The sequence below is a fragment of the Poecilia reticulata genome, linkage group LG23, assembly GCF_000633615.1.
Source record: "Poecilia reticulata strain Guanapo linkage group LG23, Guppy_female_1.0+MT, whole genome shotgun sequence".
NCBI classification, from domain to species: Eukaryota; Metazoa; Chordata; class Actinopteri; order Cyprinodontiformes; family Poeciliidae; genus Poecilia; species Poecilia reticulata.
The window spans coordinates 3,036,529-3,052,388 of record NC_024353.1 but is presented as its reverse complement, the minus strand read 5'-3'; the positions used below and the strand labels follow the sequence as shown (position 1 = coordinate 3,052,388).

The window sequence follows — 15,860 nt, the reverse complement described above, 5'->3', positions numbered from 1 at the left end:
GTGTGTGTGTGTGTGTGTGCGCACCGTCTCCCTCTGCAGCGTGTCGTCTGAGTGTGCGTGGGATCAGGCAGTATTTTAAATCTAACCCCCCAAACTGCGCATATGTGCCCAGTCACACTGAGCCATGCTCCAGCTCCATCAACAGCATCCTCTCTTGTCTCTGCGCACCCAGCAGCATCTGTTGCCCCTGGCAATTTCATAAAACCAGGAGATAAATTCACTTATTTTAGGATTTATCCTCTTTTTCTGTGTGTGTGTTCTGGGAAACAGTTTTTCAAACTAGTTTTTATTTTGATCTCATCTTGTGTCCTGCCAGCATCTCTCTGCAGCATCTCCTTCAGGTAGAGCGGTGACCTTCCCATGACCCCACAGACTCCTCTAGTTACATTGTGCATTCATATGCACTCACTGTAAATCAGCAAGAATAGAGCCTTCTGACATCCTAAAAAACCTACATATGTAGTACATATGGATATGTGCATTTTTAGATTGTTTTTGTAACATTTAGCTTAAAATTCTGCAACAAACTTTTCGTGAAGAATTTAAGAACTAGAAGCTTCATCTTCTCTGTGCTGAACTGTGTGGTAGCCTGGAGACAGACTATTTTTAATGCAGTGATGAGTCCACTTAGACGAGGATAGATTAAAGAGTGGGCTGCAAACAAAGCTGGAGGAAAGAGTCTCTTTCTGATGGAAAATTTTCTGTTTACAATGTTCTACCATCTAATTTTTTAGTCTAAAATGGGAAAGACAAGACGACATGTTATTGACATGAGTCAGAAACGATGCAAAATACAAAAGGAGGATCCTAAGTTAGTACCATATACTTATTACACATTCTAGACAACTAAATGCATCTTTTTAATCAAGAACATTTCTCAAATTAATCCCACAGACCTTTACACACAATATAAAACCATCTACAGGGTTCCTCTGGAGAAGACTAGAATTTGATTTTGGTATTTTCAAGGTTTTTGGGTCTGACGAAAATAGAAATTAGAGGAAGTAAATAAATTTATTTTCATCCCCACTCTTGGTTTAAAAGTGGTTCCTCCCTGTCTGTCTATCTAACCATTTACCTGTCCATGGATTCATTCATCCATTTGTCCATAATGGACTAAATAAGGGCTGAAAACTCCAAAACTCTGTCATTTTTACAAGACAAATATGTCAAACCATATTATTCTAAGATATAAGATATTATGGTGATGCAACATTAAATATCACCTTGTTGAAATAATACCCTACATTTTCCCCCTAAAGATAATGTAAAAATCACTTTTGGCCAAAAAAAACAAACTAAGGCTATTATTTTGGGAAGGTGATGACAAAGAAGTTAGTTTAAATGATCTGATTTCATTCAGTGCTGCAACAGAAAACTTTCTCTTCATTGTGAAAAAAATCAATTTCAAAACTGCAGATTCAGACTTTTCTTTACTCCCTGCTGCGTACTTGTGCAGAGCACCAACCAGAACGGATGCAAAGTTACAACATTCATACAGCTGAACATAGATTAATGTAGAATTTACAGCTCAGGTGTGTCCGATGTGGAGTTGATTTCATGTCATCACATAAACATGAGGATGTATTAACACATTTCCTATGTCACATTCAGAGGAGCAGAAACAGCAGCAGCAGCAGCGCAGTGAGTGGGCGGTATCCCCAGTTTGATGAAACATCTTGCATCCCACATGCTTATATAACTCCCTCTCTACCTCCTCCAGCTGATCACTCATCACTTTATCCACTGCTGGGAAGGAGAAAAAAAACATCACTTCTCTCTGCTTTCCATCTCTCCCAGTCAAATCAGCCGAACAGGCGGCCTCCTGCAATCGAGCATGATTTGGTTAAACCGTCGGCATCAAAAGCCCCCATCAGTCAGACAGGATCACGCCGCTGTAAATCACAGCTCCAGTGGAGATTTTGCTTCGTCGAAACCGAATAACAAACGCCGACTGCATCGTCAGAGCTCAGGCAACAAGCGTCGCTATCAGCAGGCGCGATAACGTTCACAAGAGGAGCGATGTTAACGATGCAGCAGCAAAACTCCACAGAACCAGAACAGCAGCACCGCACACACTCCGTCTGCATCGTCAGCACACACAACACAGTAACGAGAAAATCCCAGTGGGCGTTCAGGTGATCTTCACATCAGCTCAGGTTAACGAACGCCAACAGGGACTGATGCTGACGGACAGTTTATCAACTACGGGACACAAATTCACCCTGTTGCCAAGGTGAAAGATTTTATCTAAACTTTTATGGAAAAGATTGCTAAATATCTGAAGAGAGCAAAAGCACCTGATGTTAAAGAATAGCAGCGTTTAATGAGAGAAAATAGTAATCACGGGTTTTAGCAACCACAGCCACTGAAATCGTCAACTTCCTCTTAAAAAATGCTTTAACTGAATATTTCAAAAGTTCAAACACCAAATATGCCTTCATGTGCATTGATACGCACAGAGGAAACCGTTTTAGCACGACTGCAGAAACTGACATCTGCAGTCCTCTTGGTGCGAATAATCTGGAGGCACAAAGATCCACTGTACCTACAAGTTCCCCCAGGTGGCTGCAGTTCAACAGCACAGCTCTGCTCTGCATTCTGGGTACATTAAAACACTTTATAAGTTTCTCTACTTCGATCTATTTCCCCTTCTTGTCCACTGAGGTCATTCCTGTAGATCATTTCCTCCTCCACTGACACTAAGCCTTTCTAAAGGCACTAATCTCAAAACTGTTAAACCTTTGTCCACGATGCTGAAAAGCCAAGTTTGTGTCAGAAAGCCAGTCAGCTCTTCCATTTCTGATTAGAAGACCAGTAAAATATCCAACTGGAATGATGCTAAAGGTTTGTTAAAGTTTGTAACACAGAAACAGTGACTAGGAGCTCCTTAAGTCTGTGCACAGCTTGATCTCTGAAGTAGAGAAATCCATAATAAATCCATTTGTTCCCATTAAATCACAGTTATATGCTGCATTATTATCACTCCACCTGTTCACATAACAGGCTGAGGCCCATGTTGAGTGCATGCAAGCTTCTGATAGAAACTGTAAATCTTTACTCCCCTTAAAGCTGAGGTTTGCAGCCTTTATATCACTAAAAGACCGAGCGTCTTTGCTTTATTTTGGATTATTTACAGCTTTGGACTGACTTTTTGTTGATGCAGCAGAACCATGCGTGCAGATTAACTACTATTCTTATGCCCTTTTTCTATAAAAGCCCAATATGTGGGAGACATTTTCAGCACTGTTGAGTTAGTTACACTTACATTGATCAGCTCAATCTCCCAGATCTTTTTGACCAGCTCCATGGACGTGTAGCCGTTGACGAGGAAAGACTTTGTGTAGTCGCCGAGCTCCAGAGACTCCAGCCACTCGGCCACCGACGTGGGGTTGTTGCCATCGTAGCCCACCGGTCGCACCTGAACACAAATCACATTTCAGGGAGGAAAACAACTTTTCTGAAGCCGTGTCAAAGATTTTATAAGACATTTTTAGGATTTCAGCATCATTGTTTGTATTTAGAAGCCGAGTAGAAATGCCGATACGCTCAATTTAAAATGAAAACGCATCCAAGCTTTTGTTTTCCCTCAGTACCGCAAATTTATGAGAGGAGCCTGCAGAGTTTCTTCAGTCGCTTTTAGTAAAGAATAAAATAATTAAATCCGCCATCAAGCCACTTATATTTATATATGAAAAACTGACAAACTGTACATGAGCATCTGCAATAAAATAAAAGTAAAGATGACTGCATAAATGTTATTCTGTTCATTTTCCCTTAGATTTAATGAAAAAGGAAATTCTGTTTAAAAATAATAATCCTCAATGTTTCCATATGTACTCTGTGCAGAATATTTTCTTAAAAATGAATTCTTACAAACGTCCAAACAGGCAGAAGAAGTCTCTGTGAGTGCGTCTGTATTTTTATAGTAAAACCAAGTAAACAAGCTTCTCTCTTGATTCGGGTCTGAATGTGACAGAAACAGCAGGGGGTTTTCCACACAGAGAGGAAAACTCGGAGTGCAACGGATAATTAATAATTCATTCACCTTTATTTTGACAGCCCAAACAGCCCCAGAGTTTGTTTTGCTTCAAACAAGCTTCCCACAACCTCCACCTCGCGTTCAGGATGTGTGCGACTGCACGTCTCCGAGTTAAAAGGTTTCATCTTCGGTGCTGTTTGGAAAAGTTTAGTGTGAGTGAGAGGAGAGAAAATGCTGACTGGAGATCTAAGTTTGTCTCTCGCTTCAGACTCCTTCTTTGCATGTGACTGTGCTCATTAATTGGAAGTAACGACATTATTTTTGGCCGACAGCAACAACATTTCATTCAATTCCAGACTCAGTTTATTAGATTTTGCTTAAAAAGACAATCTAAGTCTGCTGGAACTGGTCGTTATTAAGCCTGAATAATGAGCGGCTATTTAGCTAAAGCTACATTTTGAGAGTCTTTTTTTAATTCATGCTCAGTGGTTGGATTTCTTTATCTCACAATTGTGGATAAAACTTTTTAAACAATCATAAAAAGGCTGACAGTTTTTGGATCTGCATTAATAAGCAGCTTATTGTGTGTAAAGGGAATAATTCCATTCTAGTGTCGCCACCGGCTGGCGATGTTTTATCCTCATTAACTTCTTACCGCCTAAATTCATTTTGCAATTGCAATTTATTTTAGAACAAAAACACAAATCCACCCACTAAATACTTCTAATATGACTACAGGTATGTGTGGAATATTATAATCTCAAGATATTGAGGTGCAGCTCATCATTAAGCGGTGACTGTGGGTCCAGTAAACAGACCAGTGAAGAACCATTGCCTAACAGAAACAGATCATCGCAGTCTGATTGCTTTGTTTATTAAATCATGAAAGAAAGAGAACCAGTTTCAGAACCTCAAATCTTTATCTAAAAGTTTCCAAAAGCCCCCCTCCCCCCCAAAAAAGCAGTAAAATCCACATTTTTGGATTAACGTGGATTTACGTAGGTTGTTGATGCAGCAAAAGATAAATCTAGGTACATTATTTTTTTCAGAAATTTCAGCTTTAATGCAAAGATCATGAATATCACCATGTCTGCCATCTCTCATTCTACTGATCTGAACATGTGCTGTGATATCAGGCAGTGAAATATTAGCAGCACCTCCTGTGAGTTAATACTTCCAGGATGGATCGTGTCACTTTCGTGACACATTTTGTGTTAAATCTGAGTCGAACTGACCCTGGGCAGCAGCCGGATGGCCTGCAGGAGCCGCTGTCTGTGGGCAGAGTTCAGGATCCCTATTTCCAGCAGGTCTTGGTCCTCCACCACGTTGCTTCCCTGTAAAACAAAAACAAATAAAAAAAAAAACTTGGAATCACTGGTACCGACCATTTGATCCTCATAACAGAGTTATCTGGCAAAATAAAACCAAAACAGCTTTATTTATGCTTAAACATATCCAAAATAACACAAACACCAGCTGTTGTTTTGGTTTTTGGGTAGTCAGACGAATCTTTAGAGAACCCTGCAAGTGTTTCTGCCTGGCAACCAGATAAATTAAAGAGTTCCTGTTTAATTTTCTCTGAGAGACGAACTCTTCGTTCCATGATCAATCAATCACAAATTTTCTCTAACAAATACAGATCTGGTATATAAAAATAGCTTGTCCATCTAAAAATGGTTAATTTAGGCCTTAAAGGGTTTAAAAAGTAACCCATATTTTTATTAAATCGTACAGGCTAAACTGCCTCTGCAAAATAATTTTTCACTGATTTCCTAAATGTACATTTAAATAATATTTTTATTTCACTTTAACAACTGCAGAAACGTTTTTAATCGAATTATCAAGTGGTGCTTAAAAGCTGATTCCTGTAGAAAATGTTAACATCTTGTATTTTATTACTACAACCGATACAATAAAAGTCTCATAGTTGTGCTGAGGAACTTGTCAGGAGGCGGTGATGGATTTCTGGTGCAACTCCGTCACCAGGAGGTCACGGCAAATCAAGTTCAGAAACTAATTGCATTCTGATAGAATCAGTGAAGAGTCTATCTGTGTGTATTTTAATCTCAGAATCAATCCAGCTGTTCTGTGAAAATGAAAACCAAGAAGCACAGCAGACAGGTGAGGCGTATCCTCACCTGTCTGATTGGGTAAAAACAAGCCGTTACTTGCACACCTGGTAAAAACGAAGCCACTAAAAGTCTGGTTTGTAGCTAAAAACTTATGGTGAACTTTAATCTAAGGCTTATAACAAAGTCTATCAATCGGCTAAAATGGTCCAGTTAAAGTACAGAACTAAATCCAACTCTGATTAGCATAATTAATATTAACATCTATCCACTCTGGCATGAGCATGAATAATATGGGGGGAAGGAAATGTTTCTGCTGCATGAACTTATGAATTACTGTTAAAAGTTAATCAATCAATTAGAGGTGTGCCGATCGATCGGCCACCGATCATAATTGGCCGATTTCCGTGAAAAAGTGTATCATCGGTGATCGCCGATCACGGYCTCTTGTTGTCGCTCACACAAACCGATCACCTGCATCTCATTTCGCAGCCTRCCTGTGCAGCTGGTCTCCTCTTTCCTTCACACTGCGCAAACGCGCAGCAACAAATCCTAAGCGATGTGGAAATATAACGCACTGAGTGAATGGGGAAGTTTGCGCGTTGCGACGGAAAATTGAAGCACGTCAAAATGCATCAACATGACAAATCTAATATGGCATAAAAACAATGCCATACTTGACGGAGTTTGGCTACATCGAGGCTCACTGCAGTAAAAAAGACATATGGAGGATCAGATAGCAGGTAAAGCAGCGCACAGCTACAAACACTCACCCGGATTAGCATGACGGTCAGAAAGCTAAACAAATAACCTGCAAAATTATTTAAGTCTTCGAGCTGCAATGTAAGACGCTGGTTCTGCTCTCGCTGTTGAACCGCTGCTACGCGCTACAGGTAGTAATATTTCACAGACGGAGCACCGCTTCTGCTCCACATGGTAGTGACTCTCACACCGAACTTCTGTTTAAAACTGCAGCATCTAACCTAAAAAAATACATTTTACATATTAAAACTTTCGTTGTCCTAACACGTGACAGATAATCTCTAAAAAAAATAATCGATTTCCTCCCTGTTCTGCATAATTACTCCGCTCAGTCAGAAACAGCCACTCAGAACTAGCAGTAATCAGCTAGCCGCCATGCTATCGGGAAGTTTTCATTCAGTAACTCAGGATTGTTTATTGTAATGGATCCTGTATTTGCCTTTGAATGCTAAGTTTTATACTTGAATTTTTTTGGCAATGTTGAGAGGTTTTATTTGTACTTTTTGCATTATTTAGCCTCTTCAGAACCTTCATATGTCTTCAGTCTGTTAAAGATAGTATTACTGATAGCAGTACAATTTGCACAATGCCTGTTTTGTTTAGTTTTCTTCTTGGAAAAAGTTATTAAAAACAAGTTTTTTTCTAAATTAAGGTGAATTTATGGTTACTTTTTCCAAATAATGTAACTGGTAGCGTTTATAATTAAAAAAAATATGTGATCGGTATCGGTGATCGGCCCTCATGGGTGATTGGAATTGGAATCGGCAGGAAAAAAACTGATTGTCACATCTCTACAATCAATCAATAAATCCTAATTATAAGTTCTATACCAGATCACCAAGCTGTATGGTTTTTGGTTAAAATGACATGTTATTGCGTATTGCCAATCTTTTCCTATGAGGCTCAAAAATGAAAACATTAATTTATGAAGCAATACTTAAAACCTAAACAGAACCACCAGAAGAACAGGCTCAAAGTAACACTTTTCACACAACACAGGTCCAGTATATTACAAAGTAATGACATTTCTTTTTTGCCAAGTTTAATTCTTAATTATGCAGAACAGCGGTGTTCAAACTTTTTGTCACATAAGCCAAAAACGGCAAATAAATATAATTTTTTAACTGCTTATTCAATTAAACAAAAACAAAAGACATTTCTTCGTTGGAAAGTGAAGTTTGAATAATTGTAGATCCAATACATTAAGTTTTTCCCATTATTAAAAGAAAAACATTCACTTTATTCTCAGCGATAAGATCTTTAAAAAACGTGCTGGTTTAATAAATGAACTAAAAGCAGGTTTGAGTTCTATAAAGTCTGTTTCTAAGTAGATGTCAGCTGATAGATGCTGTTCTATTAACTATGAAATTAAAGAGAAAACAAAATACTTTGTTATACTTAATATATGCCATTAAAGAAAATTTAAATTTGTTAGGAATAGTTTTATTCATCTGCATCAACCACTTGTTGCACTTTGGAATAACTTTAAACATAGTACATTAAACAATATTAAGATCAGCTATTAAAGCCCACTTTTCTGAGACAGCTTGGCTCCAAATAAACCAGATTTCAATTAATCTGATGTGATATTTAAATCAGACCAACACCAGAGCCTGTTTGGGTCTCCTGCAGCGTTCACCTTTAATTACTCCAGCAGGAAGCCATGAGAGAGCTATCAGTCCTGCCCCCTCGGGTGAGGCAGAGAGGGGTTCACGCACATAATTACAGGATTCAGCACTGACTGGAGCAGAACAGACAACATCATCAGAAAAAAGGATGATGATGATGAAGAGACAGATCCAGGAAGGAACGGAGAGCAGCCGGAGGGGAATCCACCCATCAGTAACTCTTAAACTGTCTGCACACTGGTCAGGGATGCAATGATTAGATCTGACTTCAAAAATCATTGAAAACATAAAGAAAACATTTAAAGTAAATCCACTTAAAGTTTACTTTTGAAACAAACGGCTCACTACATCTAAACTTAGTGACTTAACAGGACAATGACCCAAAGCGCACATCTAAACTGTTCAAACACACAAAGATAAAGAAGGGTAGTAAAAAACGACCAACTACTTCGCATAAAAGATGAACAATTTAATGGAAAAGAAATGCCTGTTGATAGATATTTAGCACATGATTTCTCTGCTAATTTCCATTCTCAGTGTATGTAAACTTCTGAGCAGAGCCATAAACGCCGCCTGCTGTTTACTTTAACAAAACCTGCATTGTTTGACAAGCTTTCAACATCAAGAAAACAGACGACACCATCTGGATGTCGGCTGCGGCATATGGGAAGAGAAAATTTAATAAAATATTTGTGAGCAGAAGTTTGACCACTTTTTGTGTAAAAACAGGTCAAAAAAGAACAAGCAAAACTCTGAAGTTACACCAGAAGACTGCAAGCTGCGTATGTGGAATGATGGTCATTTAGACGAGGATGATGACGATGTAAATCAGCAGACATGCAAACTTAACATTAAACCAATCAGAATATACAACTTATATACTTGTATTTAAATGTAAACCTGTCAGTATTTTTAAACAGTTACTTCCAGAAACATTCGTCTGATGCTACTTGTAGTAGAAACAGTAGAGATGGATCATAGCACCACTCGTTTCTGCAATAAAAAAAAAAAAAGTAAAAAACAGAGATTTGGTCCCAAGATGAGACATTCTGTGGATTTGGTGGTCTGATGCAAACAGAAAACCAAATTATCTAATTAAAAATCTGTAGATTTCTTCTGTTTTTCTACCACTGAGCCACACGTTTTACACCAAATATCTGACGCTACTTTTTGAACCAACTATTTGTTGGACTAGTAGAACGAATCGTTTTTGTTTTACTCTTATAGAGAGTAACAAAGAGGTGGAAACTTTTCAAAAACTGTTCCTGTTTCATTTCACCTCACTGCGACATTAGACAGTCATCTGATACTTTTCTGCTGAAGGTTTAAAACATTTGTACAAATCAATGATCCCTTAAAGCCGAGATACGTTCTCAGGGAAAAAATGAATCCAAATTGATCTCCAGGGCTCCCCTGGTCTGAAACCGAACTAAGTAACCAACGGCAACAGCTGATTGGGCTCATTTTGCAGCTGAACTTACTGCGCCGGCGTTCTGCTGCTGCGCGCCGGCTCCTCTGTAAGAGGAGAGCAGCTCGCAGATCAGCTCCCAAGGCTGATTAATAGAGGTGGAGTCACCGTGCTACGACTTCACGGCAGAGTAATGGCTCTCGGAGCGAGAGCAGAGTAAATTGTTGGAGACCGGGGCGCTGCGGTGGAGTGTGGATCTTCAAAGGCATGACTAATTGCTCCCTGCTGGGCTCCTGATGCAGAGAGATGATGATCCTGAAGGCTTCCTTTCTTTATCAAACCTCCTTTGTCCACTTTGCTCCTCTGCCTTTACGTCCGTTCCTGGAGGAGTTTTCAGGAGTGGAAAACACGCTGCTGGATCAGATTTTCCTTCTAATTTTAGGTCAACAAATTCTCTGATAACAGCGATTTAAAATCAGACACATTTGCAGAGCGCTAAGCCAAAGGAAGATCATGACTTAACATCATCATCATAAATGGAGGGTTGTCTTTTCTTCTAGTTTATTATTCAATTTCTGCTTTCAAGCTTGTCTGCCTTGCTTACAAAATGAAGTTTATTTAATCAAATATAGCACTATAAGAAGTACTCACTTCTTTGGTTGTTTTAACTTCTTTAAATGAATCATGATCAATAAAATTTGGCTTTTATGAAAAAAATAAATAAAAGAAACCCTACAATGAAAAGTGAAAATGATTTCTACAAAATGACAGTTAAACAAAAAATATATACCATAACACAAGTGACTGTATAAATATTCACCACCTTTAAGTCAGCAGCCATATTTTTTTAATCAAGAATGATTTATAAAAGCAATAAAATAATAAATCTGGTGCTGTAATAAAATAATGCAAATAAAATATTTATTTCTTTTTCATCACAGCAGATTTACAGCAGGATTTTATTCTTCATTTATATAATTTAAAAAAAATGTAGTTACACTTTCTTTCTTCAACAGTTTTACACAAAATGACTCCTCAGATTAAAATCCACAAAGTTTTAAGTTTGGTTCGAGCGTCATAACATTTATTTTGAAAATTATATTTATGTAAAAAAAAGTATGTGTATATTATCAGGTTTACTTTATTTTGTCTTTAATTGCACTTAATCTTTAAATGTTAAGGTTTGTAGTTTAATAACAGAGTATTTATGTTTATGGTATCCAAAATAATTAGCTATACTTATGGTTCACGTAATACATTTTACATGTACAAAACAACCCGTTCCAGTTCTTCTTACCTAAATATTTTCAGTTTGAAGAGATTTTGATGCTGTGGGATTGAGTATTATTAATAATAAAAAAAGTTTTATGGCATTAGTTCCCCTTATTTGACAGCAGCTTGATGGGAAGATATATAACACATGAACAGTTTTATGAGAGTTTCTATAAATGTTTGAGAGCAAATTGATCCACTAAAGGAAATGAATAAGTATTTACAGAACCACGAAGGGATCAAGTAGCCAAGAATGTGAACAAGATGGGCATTTAAAAAGCCAAACAAAAAGCTTTTTAAGTGTTTTAGTACATCTGATTTTTACACACAACGTTCTGTTGGTTGATGTCGGGCATTTCTACAATGACATCATCTCAGATTGACCGTTATCTTGTGCCCTTCAGAAGAAATGCAGTCAATACTGTCCACTCCTTTTTCATTTGACCATCAATCCAGTCTCAATGGCTGGTCCAAGCGCTCGAACACGCCCACTTTAACGGCCCCTTTAGCAGGAGACAGCAATGGCAGATTGGATCGCTGGGCTCATTTACATGTGCACTCCTGCAGTACATACTTTCTATTCAGACAGAGACACAGATGAAAATCGAGGTCAAATTCATTTGCAAAAGCAATCAGTTCTACAGATGAACTTGAACTGTCCCTGAAACAAAGGGTGAGCAGCTCGGACTTTTGAATCTGTTGACTTTTGTGGTTTGAGTTTGGCGTTTATGGCAAATTCCCACTGCTGTGTTGCGACAAAATGAATTTGACCCTGAGCTCCCTAAAAAGGAGCTGCTCTCACTAATAAAGGCTGTTCTGAGTTACTGAGACGTCACTGCAGTGCAAAATAAGGAATAATTTTGAATTTAAGCGACAGAATAGATTTGTTTGGCATGTTTAGCCATGAACAGGACAAAAAGGCTCTCCAGCAAGAAAACCTTTAATCCCAAGAGTGGTTCCAGTCAGGAGGAAGCCATTGAAGTCACTATATCTACTGTAATAAACCTATTTAGAACATTTTCTACACCTAAGAAGCAACAACAGGAGGCAAAGAAATCCCCAAATCTCCATAATCCACAAATAAAGTCCGTCATCTGCTACATATTAGGGAGCGAATCAGTCAAACATACAAATATTCAAATCAATGGGGGTTAAATGGAGTAATTCTTAAGACTGAAAATACATTTCAGGGTGAAGATAAAAGCTGCTGGAGTGATTCTTTGCTTTTCCTAATGAGATATTCTACAGCAGGAATCTCAAACTTATTTTCATTTTGGGCCGAATCAAAAATCTGAATGTTCTTAAAGGGGCGGTTGCTCTAGACTGTATTGATAAAACCAATTCAACTGTTAAAATATCAATAAAAAGCTGTTTGTTTCAGCCTTCAGTAAGCGTTTCTTAAAATTAAATAATATTGAACATCTATTCACACTGTTCAGTCCATCCAGGACTTTGACTGTTTTGTGTTTTTTTTTTTTTTTTGCAATCAAAATGACAAATTTTGTGGCGCTAATTTAGAAATGTTTGTAAGGAATTTCTATGATATTTGTGATAACACATGATGCTAAATGTGGCTTTTTATTAATCGCCGTATTGATCACGGACTATGACGTGATATAAAGGAGGCAGCAGTCACTTAACCCAAAGTTTTGGTCAATTTTGAGGAAAATTTGCAGTAAAATCAGAAAGAAATGTGGAAATGTGTTGATTTTGTGTGGACAGATTTGTTGAAAAACTGGAGGGACTTGTTGGTGTAATTTAGACTCTCGAGGGCCGCATAAAAAGCTACGGCGGGCCACATTTGGCCCCCGGGCCTTTAGTTTGACACGTGTTCTAAAGAATCAGATTAAAACAGCTAAAAATATATTGATGGAATTGTGTTATGAATAGGTTTTAAATGAACACTCTTATACAACAACAACAACTAAAAATGAATGTTAAAAAACAAACAAATTGAGCTCCATGTTTTGAAATTACAATTGAATCCAACTTGTGGAGACATTTTAGTCTCCAATCAACATGTTTACATTTGCACTACTTTTCAAACACACTTTTCTATTTGAGTTGCATAATTTAAAGAGTCTGAGACAAAAGTAACGTTTTTTCTTTACAAAATTATTTCAAAGGACACCTAAAATAAATATATTGAAAGAGAAGAAGTCTAGAAAGGACATTTTAAAGCCATTCCATCACTAATAATTAGTATATGATGGCAAACTTTCCTTAAAATCAATGTAAGAAATGTTTAGGGTCTCCTGAAATTAAGTTTTCATGTTAACGCACAAACGGTTCAAAAACATTTTGCCATTGCAGCAAAAGTCACCTAGATGTAGAATAGCAGCAGCAAAGATCATTTATTAGCAAATGTTTGCTAATAAACATTTGTAATGTTTATTAGCAAATGTTACGTTAAACGTTAGCTGTAGCTCTGCTGTCTCCAACTTAAAGGTAAAAGTTTTTAGTCCGAAGTGAATTCACAGTAAACAGCACTAACCATGATAATCATACATATTGATAATAGAAGCTACAGTTTGAAAATCATTTTCTTATTTAGAAAAAAGTAAAATGTTATTTTATGGTGACTAATCTCTCACTGCCTCTGACTCTAAAACTTCCTGACCACCTGTAGCAGAAAGGATAGAAGTTACAAAATATGATCGTAAATTAGTCCAAAAGTGGAGAGTTCAAGTTCAGATGTTTGCTATTTTTGTCTCTTTAGATATTTTTAATGATAAAAACATGAGAAGAAGAAAAGTATAAGAAAATTATGTTCAATCAACAGTTTCTTGTTGACTGGAGCTAAAACAAACAGATTAACCACATGTGGGGAAAACACAAGGCGATAGAGAAAGTTGGATTTTATGCGGTTGCCACAGTAACAGATGCAGGTCACTCAAGAGTGGAGGACCAGAGCACACGTACAAAAATGTCTGCACAGATTTCCCCTGATACTTTTTGTTTGTTGTCATAACAGAGACAGCAACTTGCAATTAGTTGTTTACGTCAAACAGAAATAAAAAGTCAAACTTGTTGAATTTTTAAAGTTGGCTCCACCGCGGCGGGGCCAGTCTCCGGGGAAACTCATACAGTCAGCATCCCTGCGCTTTGTGTCTTTCTGCCTTTGCTGCAATTTCTCCCAATTTAACTTCATCGCATCTCCCCAGCCCTCCCCATTTCTCCTCATTTCCAACTTCATCGTTCAGCCTCCCTCGCTGATGCACATCATTTTCTAATGAAAAGTGACCCAAACGAGATTCTTTCCTACGTCACAGGACGGGATCGCCGGAGCAAACCCAGAGGATCGGTCTGCTCTCGTACCCACAGGCTACAGGTGGTTGGAAGCACAAAATCTCAGCAAAAACTACAATGAATGCGGCTCGATTCTGTAATGTGTGCAGTTAGAGCTGCTGGTGAAGATATGTTGAAGGATTTCTGTGCGTAGGAGGGACTTCACATGGCATCAGTGGGGAGAGGCAGCAGTGATTACAAGAAAAGACGAATAGAGAGGAAAAGAATCACAGAAAGAAAGAAATATAACCAGCTCTAAACATCCAGATGATGCAAAGATATGCAATCAAAAGAAGATGATCCCCATTCATCAATATATTCAAAATGAAATCTAAATCATAAAAACACTCACCATGAACTGGACATTGTCGAATCCGTTGGCCAGCAGGTGGTTCTCGTACTGGACCAGACCAATGGAGTCCAACCACTGTCCGATGGACTGCAGCGGGCAGCGGGGACCTATGAGGGGGTGGAGGGGCAAACGCTTCAGTAGGGAGTAGCCGTCCACGCGGTAGCAGCGGCAGTCCGGCTGAGACAGCTGGCACTGCCACATCATGTTATGGCGGGCAAAGTGGCTGTCGAAGGAGCCCGCCATGCTTTCGGACGAGTCTGTTGGCGAGGACGATTACAAGGGAGGGGAAGTCAGAGGGGGATGGAGGGAGGGGAGAGGGTGAAAGGGGGGGAGGGAAGAGGCTAGGCAAGGGGCATGATGGGGTTTGATGGGGTCAGCATGCAGGGACGCCAAGCAGGTAAAGCGCCTATGTCCAGATGTTCTCAGAATCCAGCCAGAGGCAGAACGGGAGGCGGAGGGAGGAACTGAAAGTTGTATCCGTTCCTGCGGGGGTAAATCCTGCCAGAGATCAGGCCAAGTGTAGATCCGAGTCTGTCGCCGTGCAAAGTGCAGCCGCCGCCGCTCTCACTTCAGCTGTTGCGCTCACTCGCTTGCTCGCTGTGAGCCGGTGTGTGTGCGTGCGCGCGCAGAGAGAGAGAGAGCGAGCGAGCTGCTGCGTTGTAGATTTCTCTTTATCAAGTACTCCCACTCTCATCTGTATGCTTCTGCAGCCTCCTCTCTCTCTCTTTTTCTCCCTCTCTCTTTTTTCCTCAGCTCTGCCTCCCCCCCTCCTCACCAACTTCCCTCTGGTCTCTATCTTCCCTCAGCGACGATCGACACCCTGTCTGCCGTCTCTGCTGCTATACATGTATCTGCCTCACTCCGTTGATAACAGCCACAACAGTTGCAGCTTCTTTTGTCTTTAAGCCAGAATCCCTCCCCCACACACACACACACACACACACACACACACACACACACACACACACACACACACACGCTCACATACAAAATCCTGAGTGGATACATGCAGTCCTGCATATGCATGTTTGCCTGTGTTGTATGTGTAAGCAGCATTGGTGGGAAGGTGGAGCTGCTTTGGCACAAACCGGATTTGTGG

The 15,860-nt window shown here is 39.2% G+C and overlaps 1 protein-coding gene across 7 annotated transcripts in view; it reads right to left on the bottom strand.

Annotated features, from left to right (window-relative positions):
* The window catches only part of anks1b (ankyrin repeat and sterile alpha motif domain containing 1B), a 183,185-nt gene that overhangs the window by 33,603 nt on the left and 133,722 nt on the right, over positions 1 to 15,860 (bottom strand). For all 7 annotated transcript variants that reach the window (XM_017302833.1, XM_008400554.2, XM_017302832.1 and 4 more), the window contains exons 17-19: positions 14,762 to 14,868; positions 5,218 to 5,316; positions 3,269 to 3,421 (exon numbers count right to left, since the gene is read on the bottom strand). In XM_017302833.1, coding sequence (XP_017158322.1) covers positions 3,269 to 3,421; positions 5,218 to 5,316; positions 14,762 to 14,868 — 359 coding nt within the window. The remainder of the gene's footprint in view (positions 1 to 3,268; positions 3,422 to 5,217; positions 5,317 to 14,761; positions 14,869 to 15,860) is intronic.